The sequence below is a fragment of the Lacerta agilis genome, chromosome 5 (genome assembly GCF_009819535.1).
Source record: "Lacerta agilis isolate rLacAgi1 chromosome 5, rLacAgi1.pri, whole genome shotgun sequence".
NCBI classification, from domain to species: domain Eukaryota; kingdom Metazoa; phylum Chordata; class Lepidosauria; order Squamata; family Lacertidae; genus Lacerta; species Lacerta agilis.
The window spans coordinates 12,389,423-12,410,184 of NC_046316.1; the positions used below are offsets into that span (position 1 = coordinate 12,389,423).

At 47.9% G+C, this 20,762-nt stretch overlaps 1 protein-coding gene across 1 annotated transcript in view; it reads right to left on the minus strand.

Moving 5' to 3' along the window:
• The window catches only part of PSD (pleckstrin and Sec7 domain containing), a 95,440-nt gene that overhangs the window by 14,081 nt on the left and 60,597 nt on the right, over positions 1-20,762 (minus strand). Inside the window, 1 exon segment of the mRNA XM_033148643.1 lies at positions 8,990-9,033. Coding sequence (XP_033004534.1) covers positions 8,990-9,033 — 44 coding nt within the window.

Here is a 20,762-nt window from a genome sequence, read left to right on the forward strand (position 1 = left end):
AGACAGCTTTCCCGGTCATGTGGCCAGCATGACTAAACAGCTTCTGGCGCAACGGGACACCATGCCAAGTGCCAGATCGCACAGAAATGCAGCTTGACCTTCCTGTTTATCTACTTGTACTGGCATGCTTCTGAACTGCTAGGTTGGCAAGAGCTGGGACAGAGCTCACCCTGTTGCGGGGAATCGAACTGCCGACCTTCCGACCGGCAAGCCCAAGATGCTCAGTGCTTTAGACCACAGTGCCACCCGCGTCCATGACTTCCTGTTGGGAATCGAACCCCGGTCTCCTGTGTGACAGGTGGGGATACTTACCACTACACCCATGGTAGCTAGATTCATGAGACAGCCCTGTTTTGCTAGGTTGCATGGCAAATCTGAAAAAGGCTACCGAGTGAGTGTCTTTAAATTGCCTAGCAACTGCAAAGGGTGCTATCATGGTGTCTCCCCTGCCAGGTAAGTATAGGGTGCTATCACTCAGCCCCTCAAGTCTTGCGACACAGCACGGATTCAAACTGCTGACCTTCTGATTGGCAAGCCCAAGAGGCTCAGGGGTTTAGACCACTGGCGTCCCTCATAGAATTGTAGAGCTGGAAGGCACCACAAGAGTCGTCTAGTCCACCCCACTGCAATGCAGAAAACTTTTGACCAACATGGGGCTCGAACCCACAACCCTGAGATTAAGAGTCTCGTGCTCTACCGAGTGTTCAAGAGCCCCAAACAAAATGGACCAACAAAGCAGTCCTCCCAAATTCAGGCGGTTGGTAAAGAGGAGGTCCCAGCCCACTAAGGAAGGTGGTCTTTGCCCATCCCCTTGATGGCATTCTGAAATCTTGTGAGGACCCTTTTCCTCTTTTAGAAGGTGTTTGACGGTCAAAGCTGTTGACTGCGTTAGTACCCCGGACATACCAGGGGGTTATGTTTTTTCTTAAATACCTGCTTGCTGTCTATTTTCCTATTTCTTGTTTTTACTCTCCCTGGTCTTTAAATCACTTCACATGCCACCTTGAGTTTCTTAAAAGGAATGGCAGAGCATAAATATTTCAAGTGAATAAATAACAAAAGATTAACTAACTGAAAAATAAAATAAAAATAAATTCCTTCCAGTAGCACCTTAGAGACCAACTAAGTTTGTTCTTGGTATGAGCTTTCGTGTGCATGCACACTTCTTCAGATACACTGAAAAATGGCAAGATTTAGCAGTAGCGTAAAACATAAAGCAATGAAGGAAGGGGAAAGGAGTAAAAATGGCACCTGCCTGAGAGATGCCAGAATTGAGTTTCTGTGAGTTCCGGCTTTGAAAAGCCCCGAATAAAACTGTTTTTAAGTCCAGCAGCACAGTAATATCACCAAGGGGCGATATTGGAATTGACTGCAGATGCAGCCCTGGCTTTTCCACACTTCCTGTACCTTGCCAGAGGCAATGGAACCAGATAAATTCAAACCTAAGGGATTTGATCCAAATGCTTACTTCGCTGCACTCAGAGCGAACACGTCTCAACAAGGGACCTCCATTTTGCTATCTACTCCACTTCTTTTCTCTCCGATGGAAGATGTGAGTCTCCTGGAACCAGGGCTTCAAAGATTTGAGATTCACTGCCTTGCTCTCCACCACCCTTCTAAGCGCTGCGTGAAATGTGCAGGTTCTTAGTACCACGTATGAAGCGAAATCGTCAACGCAACCGTTTCATCCTGGTCCCAGACTTAGTGGGTTGAATTTACTCAGAGTAGAAATATGAAAATGAATGGACCTGAGTTGGATGAGTTAAATGTGGTGAATACTACCAAACAGTCCAAAATCAAACAAAGATTGAGCTGTCCAACGGTGGAATTTGCTGCCAAGGAGTGTGGTGGAGTCTCCTTCTTTGGAGGTCTTTAAGCGGAGGCTTGACAGCCATCTGTCAGGAATGCTTTGATGGTGTTTCCTGCTTGGTAAGGGGTTGGACTGGATGGCCCTTGTGGTCTCTTCCAACTCTATGATTCTATGATTCTAAAAAACTTTGTAGGGGGAACACTTCAAATGTGCTCCAAACAGATCCACTCCAGTTATGTCTTCAGGTGAGAGGAACCACTCCTGCTCCTTTCCAATTGATCAGAATACCTGGAGGCAAGTGGTACTTGGGGTAAATGAGGTGATTGGCAGGCAGGACTGCTGCTTTGCAGTTCCTTACTTGGGCAGTGAGGACGTGTGGGTGTTTTGGAGAGCGACATGAAAAACTGCATGTGAATTCCCAAGATTTGTAAACGGAAGGAAAGGGACACACTGATAATCTGATTAAAAAAATTAAAAGAAACCCAGTTCACTCTTACTTTCTATATTGTCTTAACAATCTCCAGAAATGACTCACTTTGAGACTTTCAGGGTATGTAAACTCCTATCCATCAGCTAGTAAATTATATGGTAAGTGGGGGAAATAACCTTAAAGAAATGCCTACAATCAGAACGGGGGAAAGATATCTAGTAGTGTCCCCCCCCCCCAATTTCTGGAAAGAGGAAGAAATACAAGAGGAAATTCTGATGAACTCTGAGTGAATATATTGGGGCAGTCATGCAAATAACCACTGGCCTAGTCATCAATGATGAGTAACAAGACAGATCTTTCTAACGTTTTTGAGCATTAGAGTGATGAGTCTCACTCCTCCTCGGTGCCATTCCTACTCTGGCTCCCTCACCTGGAATTGTAAGGATTAAGATCGGAAAGCAATCGGTCTGCCCCAGCCCCCAACAGCTGCACAGCCTTGGAAGAAAAGCCCCTCCCTGCTGCGAATGGAGAGAGGCAGCTCCGGCGCAGAAGTAAGGCTAGCTACCGTGGGAGTAACTCATTTCTATGCACGAGTTAACATTGCGCAGGAGAGGGGAGCGGCCGCGGGGAACAGGATGCGAACGGCATGACTTGGCAGAAGACAAGAGATCTGTTCCATGTCAGATGATCACAAACAGATCCAAACCTTCCCATCTTGCCAAACGCGCCGCTTTGCACCCGTTTCTGCTGCGCTGCAGGGTAGTCAGGAGTCTCTCTTCCAAGTGCCACCCTGTTCTCCCAGCATTGCTGGGATTTGGAAACATTGGGCCGGATTCTTGCTAGTCCCAGGGAAGAAAGGGGGAGCCTGGACCGCACTTAACGAGAAGCATTGTTAATCGATACAACACATCTTCTCTGTACACAGAAAAGGAGGTCGCACAGAGCTGGCGATGTTCCTTTTCACCCTGTCACACTCCTTCCATTCTTTTGGGCTTGAAACGCCTCTCCTAACTGGTGTGTAACATTTTCACTTTGCACCTATGGCCATGTTGGCTTGGCTCCCGAAAAAATCGGCTCCCAGACGCCACAAACCTGGAAGTGTTCCGATTTGCGAATGCTTTTCGGAAGGCAAACGTCCAATGTGGCTTCTGATTGAGTGCAGGAAGCTCCTGCAGCCAATCGGAAGCCGCGCCTTGGTTTTTGAACGGTTTCGGGAGTCGGAAAGACTCCCGGAATGGATTAAGAGAACCAAGGTACCACTATATACGGTGTCTGGGTCTGTTGGTGATGTGCTGGCTTCCTTGTCTGGCTGAGATGAGGGTCCAGGAATCTGAGTATGCACACCAGCTATTGGTTCTAGGGCACCAGCACCTTCTGTTCTCCAGCAGAAATGGTCCCCGAGAAGCTCAAGAGGAGTGTCACCATCCCTGTTCCCATCTCCTTCCTCTTCTACTCTACTTGGATCTGGTCCCATGCCCTTCCCCCCTTTCCTAGATGTGACTGAAGCTCACTTGCATCACCTCGATTTGCATTTTGTTAGCATTTAGCTATTGCCCCTGAACCCTGTCAAGAAAGGCTCCTATAGTTTTCATCGTACTGGTCTCTGGAACTTCCACGTATTGGAAGACAATGGTCTCCAGACAGACATTTTTACAGATCTACTTTCTGAATGGAGCATTGAAGCTGGCAGTTGGAGGATGCAGTTATCCAATTAGGTCTCCTAGCATCCTGAGTGGCATCAAAAACACCACCATCAACTCCCAAGCGACGTCATCAAGCACAGTAGGTTGTACCATCATGGCTCAGTTCAGCTGCTTGTTTTCTTTTCTACTCTACCTACTCAGCTGAACCAGTCTGAATTTTCTCCAATCTCCTTAATTCTGCCTAGCTGTTCCTTCTGCTGAAATTCCTTCTTTGCCTCTCTTGGAGTTTCAGAATCAGATATACAGTACTTACTGAAATTCTGTTATCGTATTAATCCCACTGCAGAGACATCACATAGAAATGCACTGTACGCCAGCTTTCCAAACTTTTCACGTTGGTGACACATTTTTTAAGACATGCATCATTTCGTGACATAGTAGTTCAGTTTTACTAGCAAAACTGGAAGTTAAACTAATGTCTTTCCAGTCCTGGGAGGAGCACAAGGTGTATTCGTGCAACACACACTGCAGCCAACACACTATATTTGTTGCGACAGTTTGGAAAGCTCTGCTGTACGTTGTGATTCAAAACCTTACATTAAAAAATACCGTCGGGGAACCCTAATAAAAATCTTTTTTAAAGCATGGTTGCATTCTGGGCGGGGGTGATACTCGCCCCATTCTGTTGATAGCAAGGACAGAACATAAATGCATATGGTGATTTATTAAATGAAATCATTGCCTGTAAGTGGGGTTTCCTTTTAAACCTCGGTTAGGTTTAAACAGAGGTGGATTGTGGTAAGATCTAAAGCAACGATATTGACTTCTACAGATGACTGACACAGTTGTCGTGTGTAATGAAACACAAATTCAAATGACATAGTCACATGAAAGGTAAAGGGACCCCTGACCATTAGGTCGTCGCGGACAACTCTGGGGTTGTGGCGCTCATCTCGCTTTACAGGCTGAGGGAGCCGGTGTACAGCTTCTGGGTCCTGTGGCCAACATGACTAAGCCGCTTCTGGCGAAACAGAGCAGCGCACGGAAACGCCATTTACCTTCCCGCCGGAGCAGTACCTATTTATCTACTTGCACTTTGACATGCTTTTGAACTGCTAGGTTGGCAGGAGCAGGGACCGAGCAACGGGAGCTCACCCCGTCGCAGGGATTCAAACCGCCGACCTTCCGATCGGCAAGCCCTAGGGCTCTGTGGTTTAGACCACAGCACCACCTGTGTCCCATAGTCATGCATTAATGGGACAGTCACAAAGTTTTGTGGCATTCATCAAGATAAAAGGAAGTCCCTGTGAAACCTTCAACATCTTATACCACACCGCCCCCTATGGTGGCCAGGTGAGAAAAAGAAAGAGATGCCAGGACTTCTGCACCTTCAGAAGCTGTGTAGAAGAGGAGATAATGTTTTAATGTTGTAACCTGCTCTGAGACCTCGGGGTGAAGGGGTTGTTGTTGTTAATAGCATAGTTATACTTTTAAGCAGTGCTTTTTTCCCCTAAAAAAATGTTTAGGGGTACTCTTATCTTGACTCAAGGAAATCACCATTTCATAATTCAAATCAGGGGAAATATAGTAAATGGACAAAAGTACAAAGATTCACAAAATGTTTAGAGGTATGCATTCCCCTGCGTCTCCCCAGAAAAAAAGCACTGCTTTTAAGTGTAAACAAAAAGGATGACAATAGCAAAATATTTAAAAAGGGGAAAGGGGGATATTATACGTGTACATAAATATCAAACAGCAGCATTTGCATTATTTGCCAAGTCTGAGATTAGGTGACATCTATCATTCATGTGCCTCAGCCAAAATCAAATAATATTGCTAAATTTTATATATTCTTTAAAAATTCTATGCCACCCTTCCATAGAAATTTTCAAGGCAACTTAAACTCAGGACCACCTTCCGAAGTGGACATGGGGGGTTTAGAGTCCAAAGGAGCTTTTTCACCAACATTGCTACCCTCAGTGGTTGCCTTTTTACAAGCAGCACCTCTTGAAAGGGACCGTGAGGCAACTTAATTGTCCTTCAGAAAAACAAACAACACACCTGAGTAACAAGTTTTAAAAGCATTGAAATAGTGGATAAAAACTGGGCAGCAATAACATCATCATCACAGTTAAACAGTGAATGCCTGGGAGAAAAAACCTGGTGCCCGAAAGATAGCAAAATGGGTACCAGGCGGGCCTCTCTGGGGAGAGAATTATCTAAGTAGGGCACCACAATTTAGTAGGAGTTACCTAGCATTTGGGGACGCGGGTGGCGCTGTGGGTTAACCCACAGAGCCTAGGGCTTGCCGATCAGAAAGTCGGCGGTTCGAATCCCCACGATGGGGTGAGCTCCTGTTGATTGGTCCTGCAACTCTTCCTGGAGGAAGCAGATCTGAGCCTTCGAATGTGTTTGGGAACTGCAGCGGATGCAGAAACTGTTTTGCCAGAATGCTGATGGGAGCATAGGCATATTAAACTGATATAGTAATTCAATTTTCACCGGCTCCCAGTTTGTTTCTGAGCCCCTTTCAAAGTGTTGGCTGTGGGGGTTTTTTTTGCCTTTAAAGTTCTAAATGACTGGGACTGGGGTATTTAAATTAGGATGCCTACGTGATTCTGCCTGCCCACTGATAACTTCAGTGAAGGCTCTCTTCTGATGTACAGTACAGGGTAGGGCTGGGCACTATCTGGTTTTCGGCTTCGAAATCTATCACCAGCTAAACACCACATTATACAGTGTCTGAAATAAGGATGGAGCTATGTAGAGCAGGGGCCAGCAACCTTTTTCAGCCATGGACCGGTCCACCATCCCTCAGACCATGTGGTGGGCCGGACTATATTTTGGGAAAAAAATTAATGAACGAATTCCTATGCCCCACAAATAACCCAGAGATGCATTTTAAATAAAAAATACACATTCTACTCAGGTAAAAACACCAGGCAGGCCCCACAAATAACCCAGAAATGCATTTTAAATAAAGGGACACATTCTACTCATGCCTGGTGTTTTTACATGAGTAGAATGTGTCCTTTTATTTAAAATGCATCTCTGGGTTATTTGTGGGGCATAGGAATTTGTTCATTCCCCCCCCCCAAAAAAAATATAGTCCGGCCCCCCACAAGGTCTGAGGGACAGTGGACCGGCCCCCTGCTGAAAAAGTTTGCTGACCCCTAAACTAATTGCCAACCAAACTATATGCAAGATTACAATTTCACAAAAGGACTGTGGTGTGCGGTTTGATTTTTTTAACACTCAAAAAGCAACTGCAGAAGGCTGGAATCTTAAAGAGACTACTGGTGGGTGGGGTAATTTTCCAGCTACTTCTCTCCCAGAGGAGAAAAAGATATGGGAACCTGTATCCTTCCGTCTTTGGGAAGAATAGAAGCTGGGTGGGATTTTGAGCAGAAAGAAGAAGAAGAACTGAGTAACTCTTCCCCATCCATTCATTGCCTGCTTAAGATTGCAGCCTCCTATAGCTACTTTTCATTTAACAACAAAAACACCAGCCTGGCACCTCAGTTTGGTCCAAAACGAGTAATAGGAAACCCTAGGCACCCACCTAGGTGGTTTAGAGTTGCAGGAATAGTCTGTTAGATAAAAAAATCTGATTCCTTTATGCTTGTCTAAGATAGATCAATGTTTTCCATCAAAGCACAGGCTGCATTCAGATGGGGCGTTTATTGCATTTAGTTTTACTGGCTATAATGCTAGCATCTCTGCCCCAATTTCTAACTTTCCTTCTATAGGCCTACTGCAGTACCTGTTTGCTTTATGGAACTGTAGCTTTTTGATGCTACCACCAGGGCATGTGAAATATTGCAGAGCAGGAAAATAACCTTTTGCCAGAATGCCACCCCAAATTTTGTCACATGAGTAGCGTACGGCATGGTTGTTAAAACCACAGGAAAGTTACAAAGCTCCTGTGACCTTCTAAGGTAACAGGGTTGTAGATCCTTCCCCTCACCCCCTTTCTGGAAGCAGTTAACACAGAAGTGAGCCGTAAATTTAGATTCCGGAAGTGGCTTCCATAGTGCGTAAAAGATCACACAAAATGCAAAAATAAAATAAAATGACAGAATAAAGTGTCATCTGAATGCAGCAACATTGCAGACAACGGAAAGAAAGTGATGGGACTGCAGTGCGCCTTCCGTCTAGAACAAACCATTTCCCTTCCTCTTCCCCCAGTCTTTTGCAGGAGAGGTATGTGGGTTAAACCACTAAGCCTAGGGCTTGCTGAGCAGAAGGTCAGCGGTTCGAATCCCCACGACGGGGTGAGCTCCCGTTGCTTGGTCCCTGCTCCTGCCCACCTAGCAGTTCAAAAGCATGTCAAAGTGCAAGTAGATAAATAGGTACCACTCCGGCGGGAAGGTAAACGGCGTCTCTGTGCGCTGCTCTGGTTCTCCAGGAGCGGCTTAGTCATGCTGGCCACATGACCCGGAAGCTGTACACTGGCTCCCTCGGCCAGTAAAGCGAGATGAGCGCCGCAACCCCAGAGTCGTCCGTGACTCGACCTAACGGTCAGGTGTCCCTTTACCCTTTATGTGGATATGCAAGAACGTCAAATGACAAATACCAATTTCTGTAATTAACACAGGCAGGATGTTATGTGCTTGCAGCATACTTATTGTATGTGCTTCGTTCTAAGGACAAGCTTGTCATTTCCCTGCTATAAATGCTGAAGGTAAATGGCTCAGGGCCGCAATACCTCAAGGACCGCCTCCCAGACCCAGTGATCGTCATCTGTGGCCCTCCTTCGTGTGCCTCCTTCACAAAAGGTCTGGAGGGTGGCAACTCGAGAACGGGCCTTCATTATGCACCTTTAGGCGCCAGGCAAAAATGTTCCTCCTCAACCAGGCCTTTGGCTGATTGGCACCCGATGCCCTTTTAGATGTGTTGTGGGAGGGGAGATTATTGGCTTGTTATAATTCTTATTTTTATTGTGCATTCTGTGTTCTTTACGTGATGTTGTGAACCGCCCTGAGATCTACGAATGAAGGGCGGGATACAAATCGAACAAATAATGAGGACAGCAAGGGTTCAAAGGAAGAGGAGAAAACAAGGGGCCGTTCAGAGAAAGGGAAAAAAATAAGCAGAGGTACTCACATAGCCCACTGTAGCTTTTCGTTCTTGATGGAGCTATACAGAGCCTGTGGAGAGAAAAAGAAGTTTAAGCGTCGTCAGACTTTTAACTGAGTAATTACAAAGAGGAAAAGGAGTGGAGTTCAACCAGGCGCCAGGGACAGTGCTCCCTCAGAACCAACACTTCTGCTTGCAATCCAGACAGAGCAAATTCCTCTCCCCCCCCCGCCCCCTGCACACTGTTTTGGGGGGTCCTCGGACCTTTCCAAGGGGATTTGGGGGGGTCCCTGCTTCACTAGCAGGACTTTTTGTGCTTGCTTCCACTGGTGCAACAACTCGGCTGCATCTGGCCCAATGTTCTTAAGATGCATATATCATTCATGTTTAGAGTAATGGTAAGAGGGGAAGGCAACTCAGCATTTAACCCTAAGCTGAGGGCGCAGCCCAGTTTGAGATCTCAAGTGCTTGCAAACAAGGACCGCAACGCTAGCCCAGTTCGTATGCATGGGAGTGAAAATTGTTCAGAATGTGAAACATGGTGATAAGAAGGGATTAGATAAAAGGGAGCTGAAGTGGAGTGGGGGTGGGTGGGGAGGAATCAGGAAGGTCAACTCCCTCCAGGAAGACCAGAGGTTATTAAAAAAAAACCAAAAACTAATCACAGAAGCTCAGATAAAACATACGCAATCCAAAATGATGCCACAGATAAGTAGCAGAGGCAAGCAAGCTATGGGAGCCAGAAAGGCTGTTTCCAGGGGTTAGCAGTCCTGAAAATTTCTCCACAATCGGTGGGAATTGAATTCGTAACTGTAGTGTCACAATCCTGCACATGCTTATGTGAAAGTAGGCTTTGCTGAAAACATAGACTTTCCTCCAGGGCAGGGCCGTCTTACCCATAGGTGCTAGGGGTGCGGGGCACCCAGGGGTGCCAGGCCGAGAGTCCAGGGAACAAGAGTTGAGTCTGGGGAAGAGCCCGCCCGTTGGTCAGAGCACCGCAATGGGCTCTTCTGCTGCGAGTGGCTCTGTGCTGTGAGTTCGGGGGTGACTGAGCCAGTGAGACGCTGAGGCGGCCAGCCGGCTCTGGCGTCCTGCGCGCCTGGGACTGGGGCCACCGTGCGGATCTTTGTACACCGGTGCTGCATATGCTTAAGACAGCCCTGCTCCAGGGTCCTTGTACATAAAATTGCGCTGCTAATTATAGTGTTTACCCTAATTAACAGGGAGCTTGCAGCCTTACAGAGAGATCTTAAGAATGTTTACTCCGATTATAGAAGTCACAATTTTTTTTAAAAAAAAACCCTCTTTATATCATCACCATATTGCTAACAACATACTCCAAAAACCTAATAATATTAAGTAGCCTGTTTGTTTATTCTAAACTACAACTAATCCAGATTGCGCTAACTAGACTAGTGACTGGGAGCGGCCGCCGAGACCACATAACACCTGTCTTGAAAGACATACATTGGCTCCCAGCACATTTCCGAGCACAATTCAAAAGTGTTGGTGCTGACCTTTAAAGCCCTAAACGGCCTCGGTCCAGTATACCTGAAGGAGCATCTCCACCCCCACCGTTCTGCCCGGACACTGAGGTCCAGCGCTGAGGGCCTTCTGGCGGTTCCCTTACTATGAGAAGCCAAGTTACAGGGAACCAGGCAGAGGGCCTTCTCGGTAGTGGCACCCGCCCTGTGGAACGCCCTCCCACCAGATGTCAAAGAAACAAACAACTACCAGACTTTTAGGAGACATCTGAAGGCAGCCCTGTTTAGGGAGGCTTTTAATGTTTAATAGATTATTGCATTTTAATGTTCTGTTGGAAGCCGCCCAGATGGGCGGGGTATAAATAAATCATATTATTATTATTATTATTATTATTATTAAACAGAAAGAGCAGCAAACATGGAGCAGCTTTGTAAGGTTGGTGATAAGTAAAATACAGACACCTACAGGCCTTGCCCTCAAATATGGTAGGATTTTTTTTTTAAGGAGGTGGAGTTACTCCCCAGCGTATATTAAAAAAGCAGACTTTTAAAAAGATATGCTTTTGGAATTTCAGTTATATTAAGTGAGTCTTTTAAAAATGGTTTAAGACAAGACCAGCCTTTTAACAGAAATATGTCAAAATGCCATACACCTCTTACAAGTCAACCCAATACTTTCTATCCACACATGCTGAATAAAAGCCTGCTTTTATATCTCCAAGGAAAACAAGGAGCAGAAGATCTGAGAATAGATGCCTGACCCTTCCCTACAATTCCCATCATCCCTGACTCTTGCTAGCTAGGGATGATGGGAGTTGTAGTCCAAAAACAGCTGGAGACCCAGGTTTGGGAAACACTGTAGGGCAGGCATGGCCAAACTTGACCCTCCAGATGTTTTAGGACTACAACTCCCATCATCCCTAGCTAACAGGACCAGTGGTAAGGGATGATGGGAATTGTAGTCCCAAAAATAGCTGGAGGGCCATATAGTTGATACAGAGATTTATAAGCACGATAAATTGTTTTTTATATGCAGCAGCAATAAAACTATTAGCCCAGCGATGGAAGCAAGAAGAACTACCAACAAAAGAAGAGTGGCAGATGAAACTGATGGACTATGCCGAGTTGGCGAAATTAACTGGGAAAATTTGGAACCAGCAAGACCAGACTTTCCTGAAAGATTGGAAGAATGATATATTTGAAAGACAACTGTAATCAATTGACATCGCTTGTAGGGTTGCAAGAAGTTTTGTAAGGAGAACTATATGAATTATTGCGAAAAAGGACTAAGGAGGAGTTTATTTAAGATTTGGATTTAATGGCAATAACTATTAAAATAAAATGCAAAAACAGAAAGAAAGTTAGAAAACCATTAGTCGAGGTTGGCTGTGATAGCCAAAGATTTGTTATATTGTATAAGATGGGATGTTATGTTTGGAAAACATGCAAAAACCAATAAAAATTACATATATAAAAATAGCTGGAGGGCCAAGTTTGGCCATGCCTGCTGTAGGCTCAAAAGGAACCAAATCTACTCACTGTATGATCCTTTCTTAAGTGTGAAGGGCATGTGGCTTCCTTTTAAGTCTTCGGTTTTCACCAAGACACATTTAAGGGATTTGCCAGGTAGAAAGGACCCTAGGAAAATGCTTTATACAAGAGTTAGACCACTGGTTCATCTAGCCTGGTATCACTGACACTAAACAGCAACTTTCAGGCAGGGTTCTTTTCAAGCCTGAAAGAGGTGCTGGGGACTAAATTAGGGTCCTTTTGCCTGCATAGCATGAGCTAGGCTAGGGCTTTCCCTGGGCTGCAACTCCATTTCCAAGGGGGAAACTAAATCAGAGCTGGAATGCTCAACCATGGGTTACATCTGCTATGCAGTGTTAGAACTTCAGATATATAAGCTAGGTGCCAAATGGCTGCTTAAACCAAGGTTACAATTGCCGAAATTGAAAGTCTAGTTGCCATTTTTGGGCAAAACGGCTCTAAAAGTCTTATTTTTCAAATGATGGGAGTGACTCGGATTGATTCTCAGGTAAACAGCTGGCTAGTTCAGATGACAACCTTGAGCTAGCTTAAGAACTCTAAGAACTTAAGGAAGAAAAGTCACTTGGTCCAGGGACAGTCCACATATCTATTGACCTATTACGACCTCTTTTTCTTAATGGTGACACGAACCATTCATAAAATAATAATATTCTCCGCAACTGTGAGCAGGGCAGATGGGTGGGGTAAGTGAAGGCAACCAACAACAATTAACTATAACTCTGTTCGCTGCTCCTGCTCAGGCTGCACAAAAAAGGCATTGTGGTTCCTGGAATTCATTCTGATTGTGCAGATGAAATATAACTGATAGAACTCTACAGGATGGGGTATTAGTGTGTGAAAACTGTCCCGATCCAATGATCCCCAGGCATGCACCTCCAGATGGTGGAAATGTCAGGCACCATCCTGGCACCCAGACATCTTCACTTGGTCTCAGGTGATCGATAGCCAGGTGCAAAATGCGCCTGGCTAATTTCGAACAGTGAACCTCTTGCACTTCCGAGCTGAAATCACTCACAAAACCAGCTACCATCGTTAAATTCACGGATCCTTTCCTCCTCCTATTTGAAACCTTGAAGAATTTCAAGCAATGCACCATTCTGCCCCAGGGAGATTGAATGTGCCGTCAAAAATAGAAGCAATTATAAAGCTGCCCAGGATGAGGCTTTATGAACCGTAAGAAAAACAGCTTCATTTTTCTTCTCACCTGAGTTAGTTAAAAGCTCTTCATTAGCTCTGGGCAGGCAGACGTCAAAAACCAAAGCAGCCATAGCTATATTGATGGGAGAGACTTTTAGGAAAGTCACAGCCTTCTTTGGAAGAGCACAGAACTTGCCACCCTCACCAAAAATGTTCTTCCCTCAGCTGCGGCAGGCAATTTCATAAACCTCAGGGAAAGAGATAAACTGTTCTGAAGGTCTTGGTCTAGAACAGGTGTGGGAAACCTGTTGCCCTCCAGACGCTGGAAGCCTCATGGTGCAGGGAGTTAATGCACCCGGCTGCTAACCAGAAGGTTGGTGGTTCGAGCCCACTCAGGGATGGCTGTGGACAGGATTCCTGCATTGCAATTCTACGATTCTATGAAATCTAAGTCCTTTCACTCCTTGACCAGTGGCCATACTGGAAGCAGGAGTTCCACAACATCTGGAACCCCGAGGTTAGCCACTCCTGGCGTAGAGGAAACATCTGCGACCCATCGGCAGGCTGTGCAGACAGGATGCGAGCAGCTTTCAAAAGCAAGGCAAGGCAAATATTTGGCTGAACCGTGAGTAAAGCAAAATCAAAGAGATAGCCTTTCTCGCCAGATAATTCACCCGTCTCCCTCACCCTGGGGAGAATGATTTGCAGAAGGAAAGGGAAACTGAACATCTCAACCAATCCACCAAGTTAGGGGTAATTGCATTCCTCACCTCTCAAGTAATAGCTTCTGTGTGATGGGGGGGGGACGGACCTGAGCTTGGCCTGCAAGGGGGAAAGACAACTCTAAGGTTGTGGATGTGTTAGCAAAGAGCTGGTGCTCTCTGAATCAGGCCCACATTGGCAGCTGTGGTCCTTATCCTTATGCTTTTCTCCCTGTTCCAGGTAGTTAGCCGTGTTGGTCTGCCATAGTCAAAACATTAAAAAAAAAAATCCTTCCAGTAGCACCTTAGCACTTCATGTATCTGAAGAGGTGTGCATGCACACGAAAGCTCATACCAAGAACAAACTTAGTTGGTCTCTAAGGTGCTACTGGAAGGAATTTTTTTTTATTTTGCTTTTCTCCCCATTTGTCCCAGAATCCACATTGTCCTATATACTTCCACTCACTGAGCTGTGGATGGGGGGAATGACCAGGGGAGACACGGAGGAGGAGAACTCCCTTAAGGGAACTAATTAGCCCCTCCTGCTCTTCCCCCAGGAAGTCCCTTGCACCTACAAGGGAAGACTGGGTGACACATTTCATTGAAACACATACAGTCGTACCTTGGAAACCGAATGCCTTGGGAGTAGAATATTTTGGCTCCCGAACGCCGCAAACCCAGAAGTGAGTGTTCTGGTTTGCAAACAATCTTTGGAAGCTGAACGTCCGAAGCAGCTTCCACGGATTCCGATTACGTGCAGGAAGCTCCTGCAGCCGATCGGAAGCCGCGCCTTGGTTGTTGAACATTTTCGGAAGTCGAATGGGCTTCCAGAACGGATTCCATTCAACAACCAAGGTACGACTGTACTTGCAAGTTGGAAGGCTCTCCAAATGGCCGTGCCTTCAGGTGAATTAGCAGCTTAAACTACCCTACCTGGTGCACGGGTGCTCCTTGGCCATCCCCACCCCCCCAGGCCATGCCCTTCACAGTCCCTGTATGACGCCACCCTTGAGGGCTTCTTCCAGGCTGGAACGTGTCCTCAAACTCTGATGGTGTCTCTTGCCTGGATGGAAGTTGGAGAAGGGGCTTGTGTAGAAACTAGCCTACTCAACAGAGGTGCATTTTTACTGCTCCACCCACTTCTGTCTTTGGTCCCGCCCACCACTGACATGGCCCTTCCCCCTCAAAGATTGCCCAAAAGGAACAAGGGTCCTCTGCCTGAAAAAGGTTCTCCCCAAGCCTATATATATATATATGTATTGCTGAGAAGTGAACACACTAGCCGTCGTTCCACGCGGATCCTCAATAGCTGCCGCTGAGCGTTGGGTGCCAAGAGCTGCTGCATGCTGGCAAACATGCTGCGAGGGGGCGGCTGCAGCTTCTGCCTGGAAGCAACGGGTGCCAAAAATCTCTGTGCGCGTCAGCTGAGTGACGGAGAGCACCGAGCCTCCAACTGCTGCACACTTTCATATGGTGTGCGCCATTAGGCTTGGTATCCTTCCCTACCCCACCCCCTCAAAAAAAACACCCCCTACTCCCTTGTATGAACAGAAATGAGTGCGCGCACACACAGATACAAGGATAAAATAAAAATTAGAAGTCCAAACAAATGCCTTGCTAACTGGACCATAAAGATGAGTGGAAAACTCATCGAATATTGCTGCATCTCTTCATAAAAAAATATTGTGGCCCGAAGCAGCTCTGAAGCAGGAAAGAAAGAAAACTTGACATGGCCACTTTTATTTTGAAGACAGGCAGCTCTGCGCTCAGCTGTTGAGTTAAGAGAGCTGACCAAACAGCATATCCCAACCTCCCAGCAGAGGCTAGAAATAGCAGGAGGGAGCAAAGGGCACCCCCCCAACAAAGTCAGGAACTCCCCATAAACTCCCCTTCATGTTTGTTTTGTGCCACCTTTTTTCTCACCAAGGAACTCAAGGTCCAGCATGTCGTTCACCCGCTCCTCATTTAATCCCCCCCCAAAAACCTTGTAAGGTAGGTTAGGCTGAGAGCGAGGCAGTGACTGGCCCAAGACAAGTGGGGATTTGAACCCTGATCTCCCAGGTCCTGGTCTGACACTCAAACCACTATACCAGTGTTTTTCAACCACTGTTCCGCGGCACACTAGTGTGCCGCGAGATGTTGCCTGGTGTGCCGTGGGAAAAATTGAAAAATTACTTTATATATAGTCAATATAGGCACAGAGTTAAATTTTTTAACATTTTCTAATGGTGGTGTGCCTCGTGATTTTTTTCATGAAACAAGTGTGCCTTTGCCCAAAAAAGGTTGAAAAACACTGCACTATACCACTCTGACTGCCTCCCTCTCTCTCCCTCTGAGCTGAAGGGTGGTGGGAAGCAAAAAGGGGGCAGCAGCAGCAGCTCTTGCCTTCTCCTCTTTTAAGCAACTATGGAGTACCTAGGCTGGAAAGAATGTTCAAGTTGCCACTGCTATCTGCGCTCTCTCTCTCTCTCTCCCCAGCTTAGAGGGCTGACCATGCAGACGGAAGACACCTCATCTTTGCTGGTCCAGGTTCTCTTTCTGGGGGCTGCAGCAGTGGGGATTCAGCCCAGCCAGCCCAATCCCTCTCGCTGGGCCACCCAGAGGGAGACCGAGCAGAGGAAGGCAGCTGCTAACTCCGTACAATTGCTCAGCTTAGTTTTCTCTAGGCAGCAAGGACAGGACAAGGGGCGGTTGCTGCTGCCTATAAGGGCTCTCACCTGCCCCTCCTTCCTTGGAGGAGCAGATGCCACTTCTCCACCCCATTCCTCTGGCCTCGCTTTCTCTCCCTCTTGGCAGGGCAGCAAGGAGGGCTTCCTAAGTCCAGCCCAATCTCCAATGATGTATCACCCAGAGGCAGACTCTGCACACAAATTTCAAGTTCCTAGGCAGCCCCATGGACCCCGTTTCCCCACCGGTGCTGCTACCCACTCCAGACTACAATGAATTATGACCCTTGCCCAGAAAACAAAACAGAAACCCCTTCATTTCCAAATCTCCCTTTCTCCAGCCCCATTTATCAAAGGACAAAATGTACAAAAAGACTACAAAGGTTTTGCACGATGCTTCCAGGTAGAACCAACATCTTAATTATCTGCAAACTAATTTTTCTCTATCTTACAGCAACCAGTTAGCAGTGTGCAGGAATTTCTCGTGCAGCAAACGTAGGAGCTGCGAAACGAGAAACTTAAAAAAAAAAACACTGATTGAAAAGGACTATTTACGTCAGCACGATTCGTACCAAGCCGCCCTGCCCATCGCCCTGCGCGGAACAAATGTATCCGAAGGCGTGCACCCAGAGCTGTGGGTGTCGGTGGGAGCTACCCAGGGCTGTGCGTGGGTTTGCCACATGACATGCCTACTCTGACTCGCAGGATGCAAGACTGTATGGGCGACGGGGGCGGTATGGGCGACAGGAGCTGCCGTCCTTTACGCACCTGCCCGCTGCATTTCTAACTAAACGTGCGTAAGGTGCAGCCAGCCGCGAGTCTGCAATTGGCCACGCCACAAGGGGGAAAAGCAGGGTGGGGGAGAGAGGGAGAGGCGCCATCCGTGCTCTGCTTTCAACTCATGCCCATTTACACCTGTGGGGAGGAAGCCTCAGGTGCCTCGCGGCCCCAATCGTGTGCGCAAGACAGAGAGAGCAGAGCAGGGGCAGCCAAGCCCCCTCCGCCTGGGCGTTGCTGGGTGTGCAAGGACGACGCCAACTTGAATAAAATATTGGGGGGGGGGGGAGTAAGCCCTGCCCTGCATAATCAATAACAAGATGCAGTGCACGCACAACATTTGAATGGCAATGCCAATAAAAAAACTGGGGGGGGGCCGGCCCCCTCAACTATTTTATTGGGGGCCCCGAAGGGCCTTGTGCCCCTAGGAGTTGGCTCCTATGGCTGGACGGGAGCGCGTGGAGCGGAGAAGCGAGGCCGGCGGTGGCGCAGACGCGCGCTACGCTCCGGACTTTCCCTTCTACGACGGCAGTACCCGGAGCAAGGCTCCCTCCGGCGGCGGGCCGCCTCCTTTCCCCCGTTGCCCACCCCACCCCGCGCCCCCTCGATCCCTTACCGGCTGCTTCTTCTTCCTGCGGTTCTGCAGGCGGCTGACCACCAGGTCGGTGTAGAGCACGGGCTTGAGGGTACGCGAGCGCTGCGGCCAGCCGTAGCAGAAGGTCTCCATGCCGCGGCAGTTGCGCCCGTAGCGCACCGAGCACATGGAGCGCGAGCGGAGGCGCCCGGCGCTGCCGCTGCTGTTGATGCTGTTCACGCCGATCATCGCGGCCGGTGCGCGGCTCCGTCAGGCCGGCTGCCTCGCCGAGATCCTTGCCTCCCGGGAACGGGGCTCTGCGGGCTTGGCGGCGGCGGCGGCGGCAGAGCCTCCGCCCTAGCGCAAGGAATCGGGGCCCGGCTCCGCGCAAGGGCTGGCGAGCGTCTCCCGGCTCCTGTCTCGCCCTCTCCGCAGCGGCCAACGGCGGGCGGGGAGCGCTGCGCAGCCAGGCGAGCGGCGCGCCGAGGAGGCTGCCGGAACGCAGGGGAGGGGGAGAAGAGAGGGAAGGGAGGGGAGGGGACTGTGATCGGAAAGGGGAGGGCGGCGGCGGCGCTGCTACACGTGCGACCTCCAGAGTCGCGCTTGGAAGATGGAGGAGAAGCGAGCGCAATGCCGAGAGAAAAGGCGTGCGCCGCGGGGAGAAAGGGGGCCCTTTCCCAAATGACCACCTTGTTGCTAAGCCATAGCTGGAGGAGAGCTAGACAGGGGTTTTTTGCCCCGGTTGCAGCCTCCAGAGGGGCGCCATGGAGGCTCCCAACCTCTGCCTGTGTATGCAGATATGTGGGGATGGTGCCAAACTGGGTGAAGGAAATCCCTAGTTTCGGCCCTGCCTTGTTGCAGCGTGCGCGGGGCTTGCAGCTGCACTGCGCCTTTCCTGCAAGACAGACCCTTGTTTTGCAGGGTTTCGGGACAGCCCGGGCCAAACAGGCTTGATACAGGCCACGGGTGCCAACTTGAATAAAGTTGGGGGTGGGGTAGGGTAGATAAGCCCTACCTTGCATAACCGATCACATGATGCCGTGCATTGGCAATGCCCATCAACTGGGGGGGGGCAAGGGACCTCGGCCCCTAGCAATTGGCTCCTATGGCACATAGCTTTTAAAAACAAAAAAGAAGCAAGCAAACAGGTGGTGCACATTTCAATGTTTGGGGCAGAAGCAGAAAGGCTGCAAAAGTGGAGGGGAAACTTCACAAAATGGCAGAGCTGTGAATTGCCCTCACCCTCACATTTTAGCTGGTACAGTGGACGAGTAAAGCAAGAAACACTTGTCTGAAACAAGACAAAAAGGGAAATGGTACCCACCCTTCCCGAGGCACTCATTTCATTTGCTTCTTCCATTTGTTTCCAGTAAGCCAACTCCTGAGACACCTGTCAGCATTTGCCATCTAGAATGGCAGCTGAACTTAAAATCGAATCCTTGCTCACTGGGTAACCTTGTGCCAGTTACGGTCTCTCAGCCTAACCTACCTCACAGGGTAGCTGTGAGGATAAAAAGGGGAGTGGAGGACCTTGAGCAACTTGGAGCAAAGCTGGGATATAAAGAAAAATAAACAACACTCAGTTCAGCTGGGGCCATTGCAAGGGATTTCAGAAGCTCTGAGCTACCACACTTTGCAATCAGACTCAATTGAAGACACAGCCAGGATTCTGCCACAACACTTTTAAGAAAACTATCCCAGCTGAATTTTGTGTGGGAGGTGGCTTTTGTATTATAATTTGTATAGACAACGTGGAGCAGGGAAACAGCCAAGCAAAGTAATAGCATGTCTCTGCTTTTTATCCAAGTTCTGGCTAACACAGCTGTGCAAATGCCCCAAAGGTTTAAGGCTCCAGGGAACATGCAGTCCCTGGGCTAGGCCACAGTGCCTCAGCCTTGAAAACAATATGCCTGCATCGTTCCTGAGCTTATATGAGCAATTTAAACGAGTTTAAGGTTAGGCAGAGCCTTTTTATTCTTTGTAAGAAACCCAAACCCCAGTCATGTGAACTGCGGTGGAAATGGTGCAGAAACTGTAGGTGGTGCAGAATGCAGCTGCCGGTTTATTAAATGTGGAAGTCTGATGGAATCCTCATTCCATGGAACACTGATCCCAAAGCTCTGAGCTCAGTCCCAAGTTGTTACTAATGGTTTTACTGCATGCTAAGCTAGGGATGATGGGAATTGTAGTCCTAGCTTCCCTTGCTAGCTAGGGATGATGGGAGTTGTAGTCCCAAAACAGATGGAGACCTACGTTTGGGAAACTCTAGTTTACCGAAAGCCTTAAACTGCTTGGTAGCCACATATCTGCTGGAGTGCCTCCTCCGATACAAGCCAATTTGATGCATAAAATTGGTGGGGGAAGACGAGGCTCTGTTTGCAGTCAACAGCAGGATTTGTGGAGAGGGGACAAATGGGAGGACCTTCTCCATGGTGGAGCCCAACTTCAGAATGATCCCCCCAGAACAGCCAGGCCTGTCACCCTCACTGCTAGCTTTCAGACATCAATAAAAACATTTTTTTTATTTACCCAGGCTTTGCAGTGTGATGTTTAATCCTTAGTAGCAGTATCTGGTTAGTGTTTTAATTACCTGTTAATATGTTTCATGTTATGTGTTTATCGTAAATCCATATTACCCAATGACCCTGTTCCCATTCCGCCCCCCCCCCCCGGCTTAGATTTTAATCCAAGCTGGATAATAAATCCAGTCAGCCAGCCTGCTCTCAAATCCCCACTTACTCCATGTGTCAGCGTGAACTGATGGTAGAAAACTGAGTGAGGTCTTCCATTTCCCAATCTGTTGTTCTTGTTGCTTTGCTTAGCAGTGCAAAGTAGCCTCTGGGAAATAATGGAATAGTCCTTGTAAACTAAATTCCAATGTGCTCTTTGGGCTTGGTGCATCTCTATGCG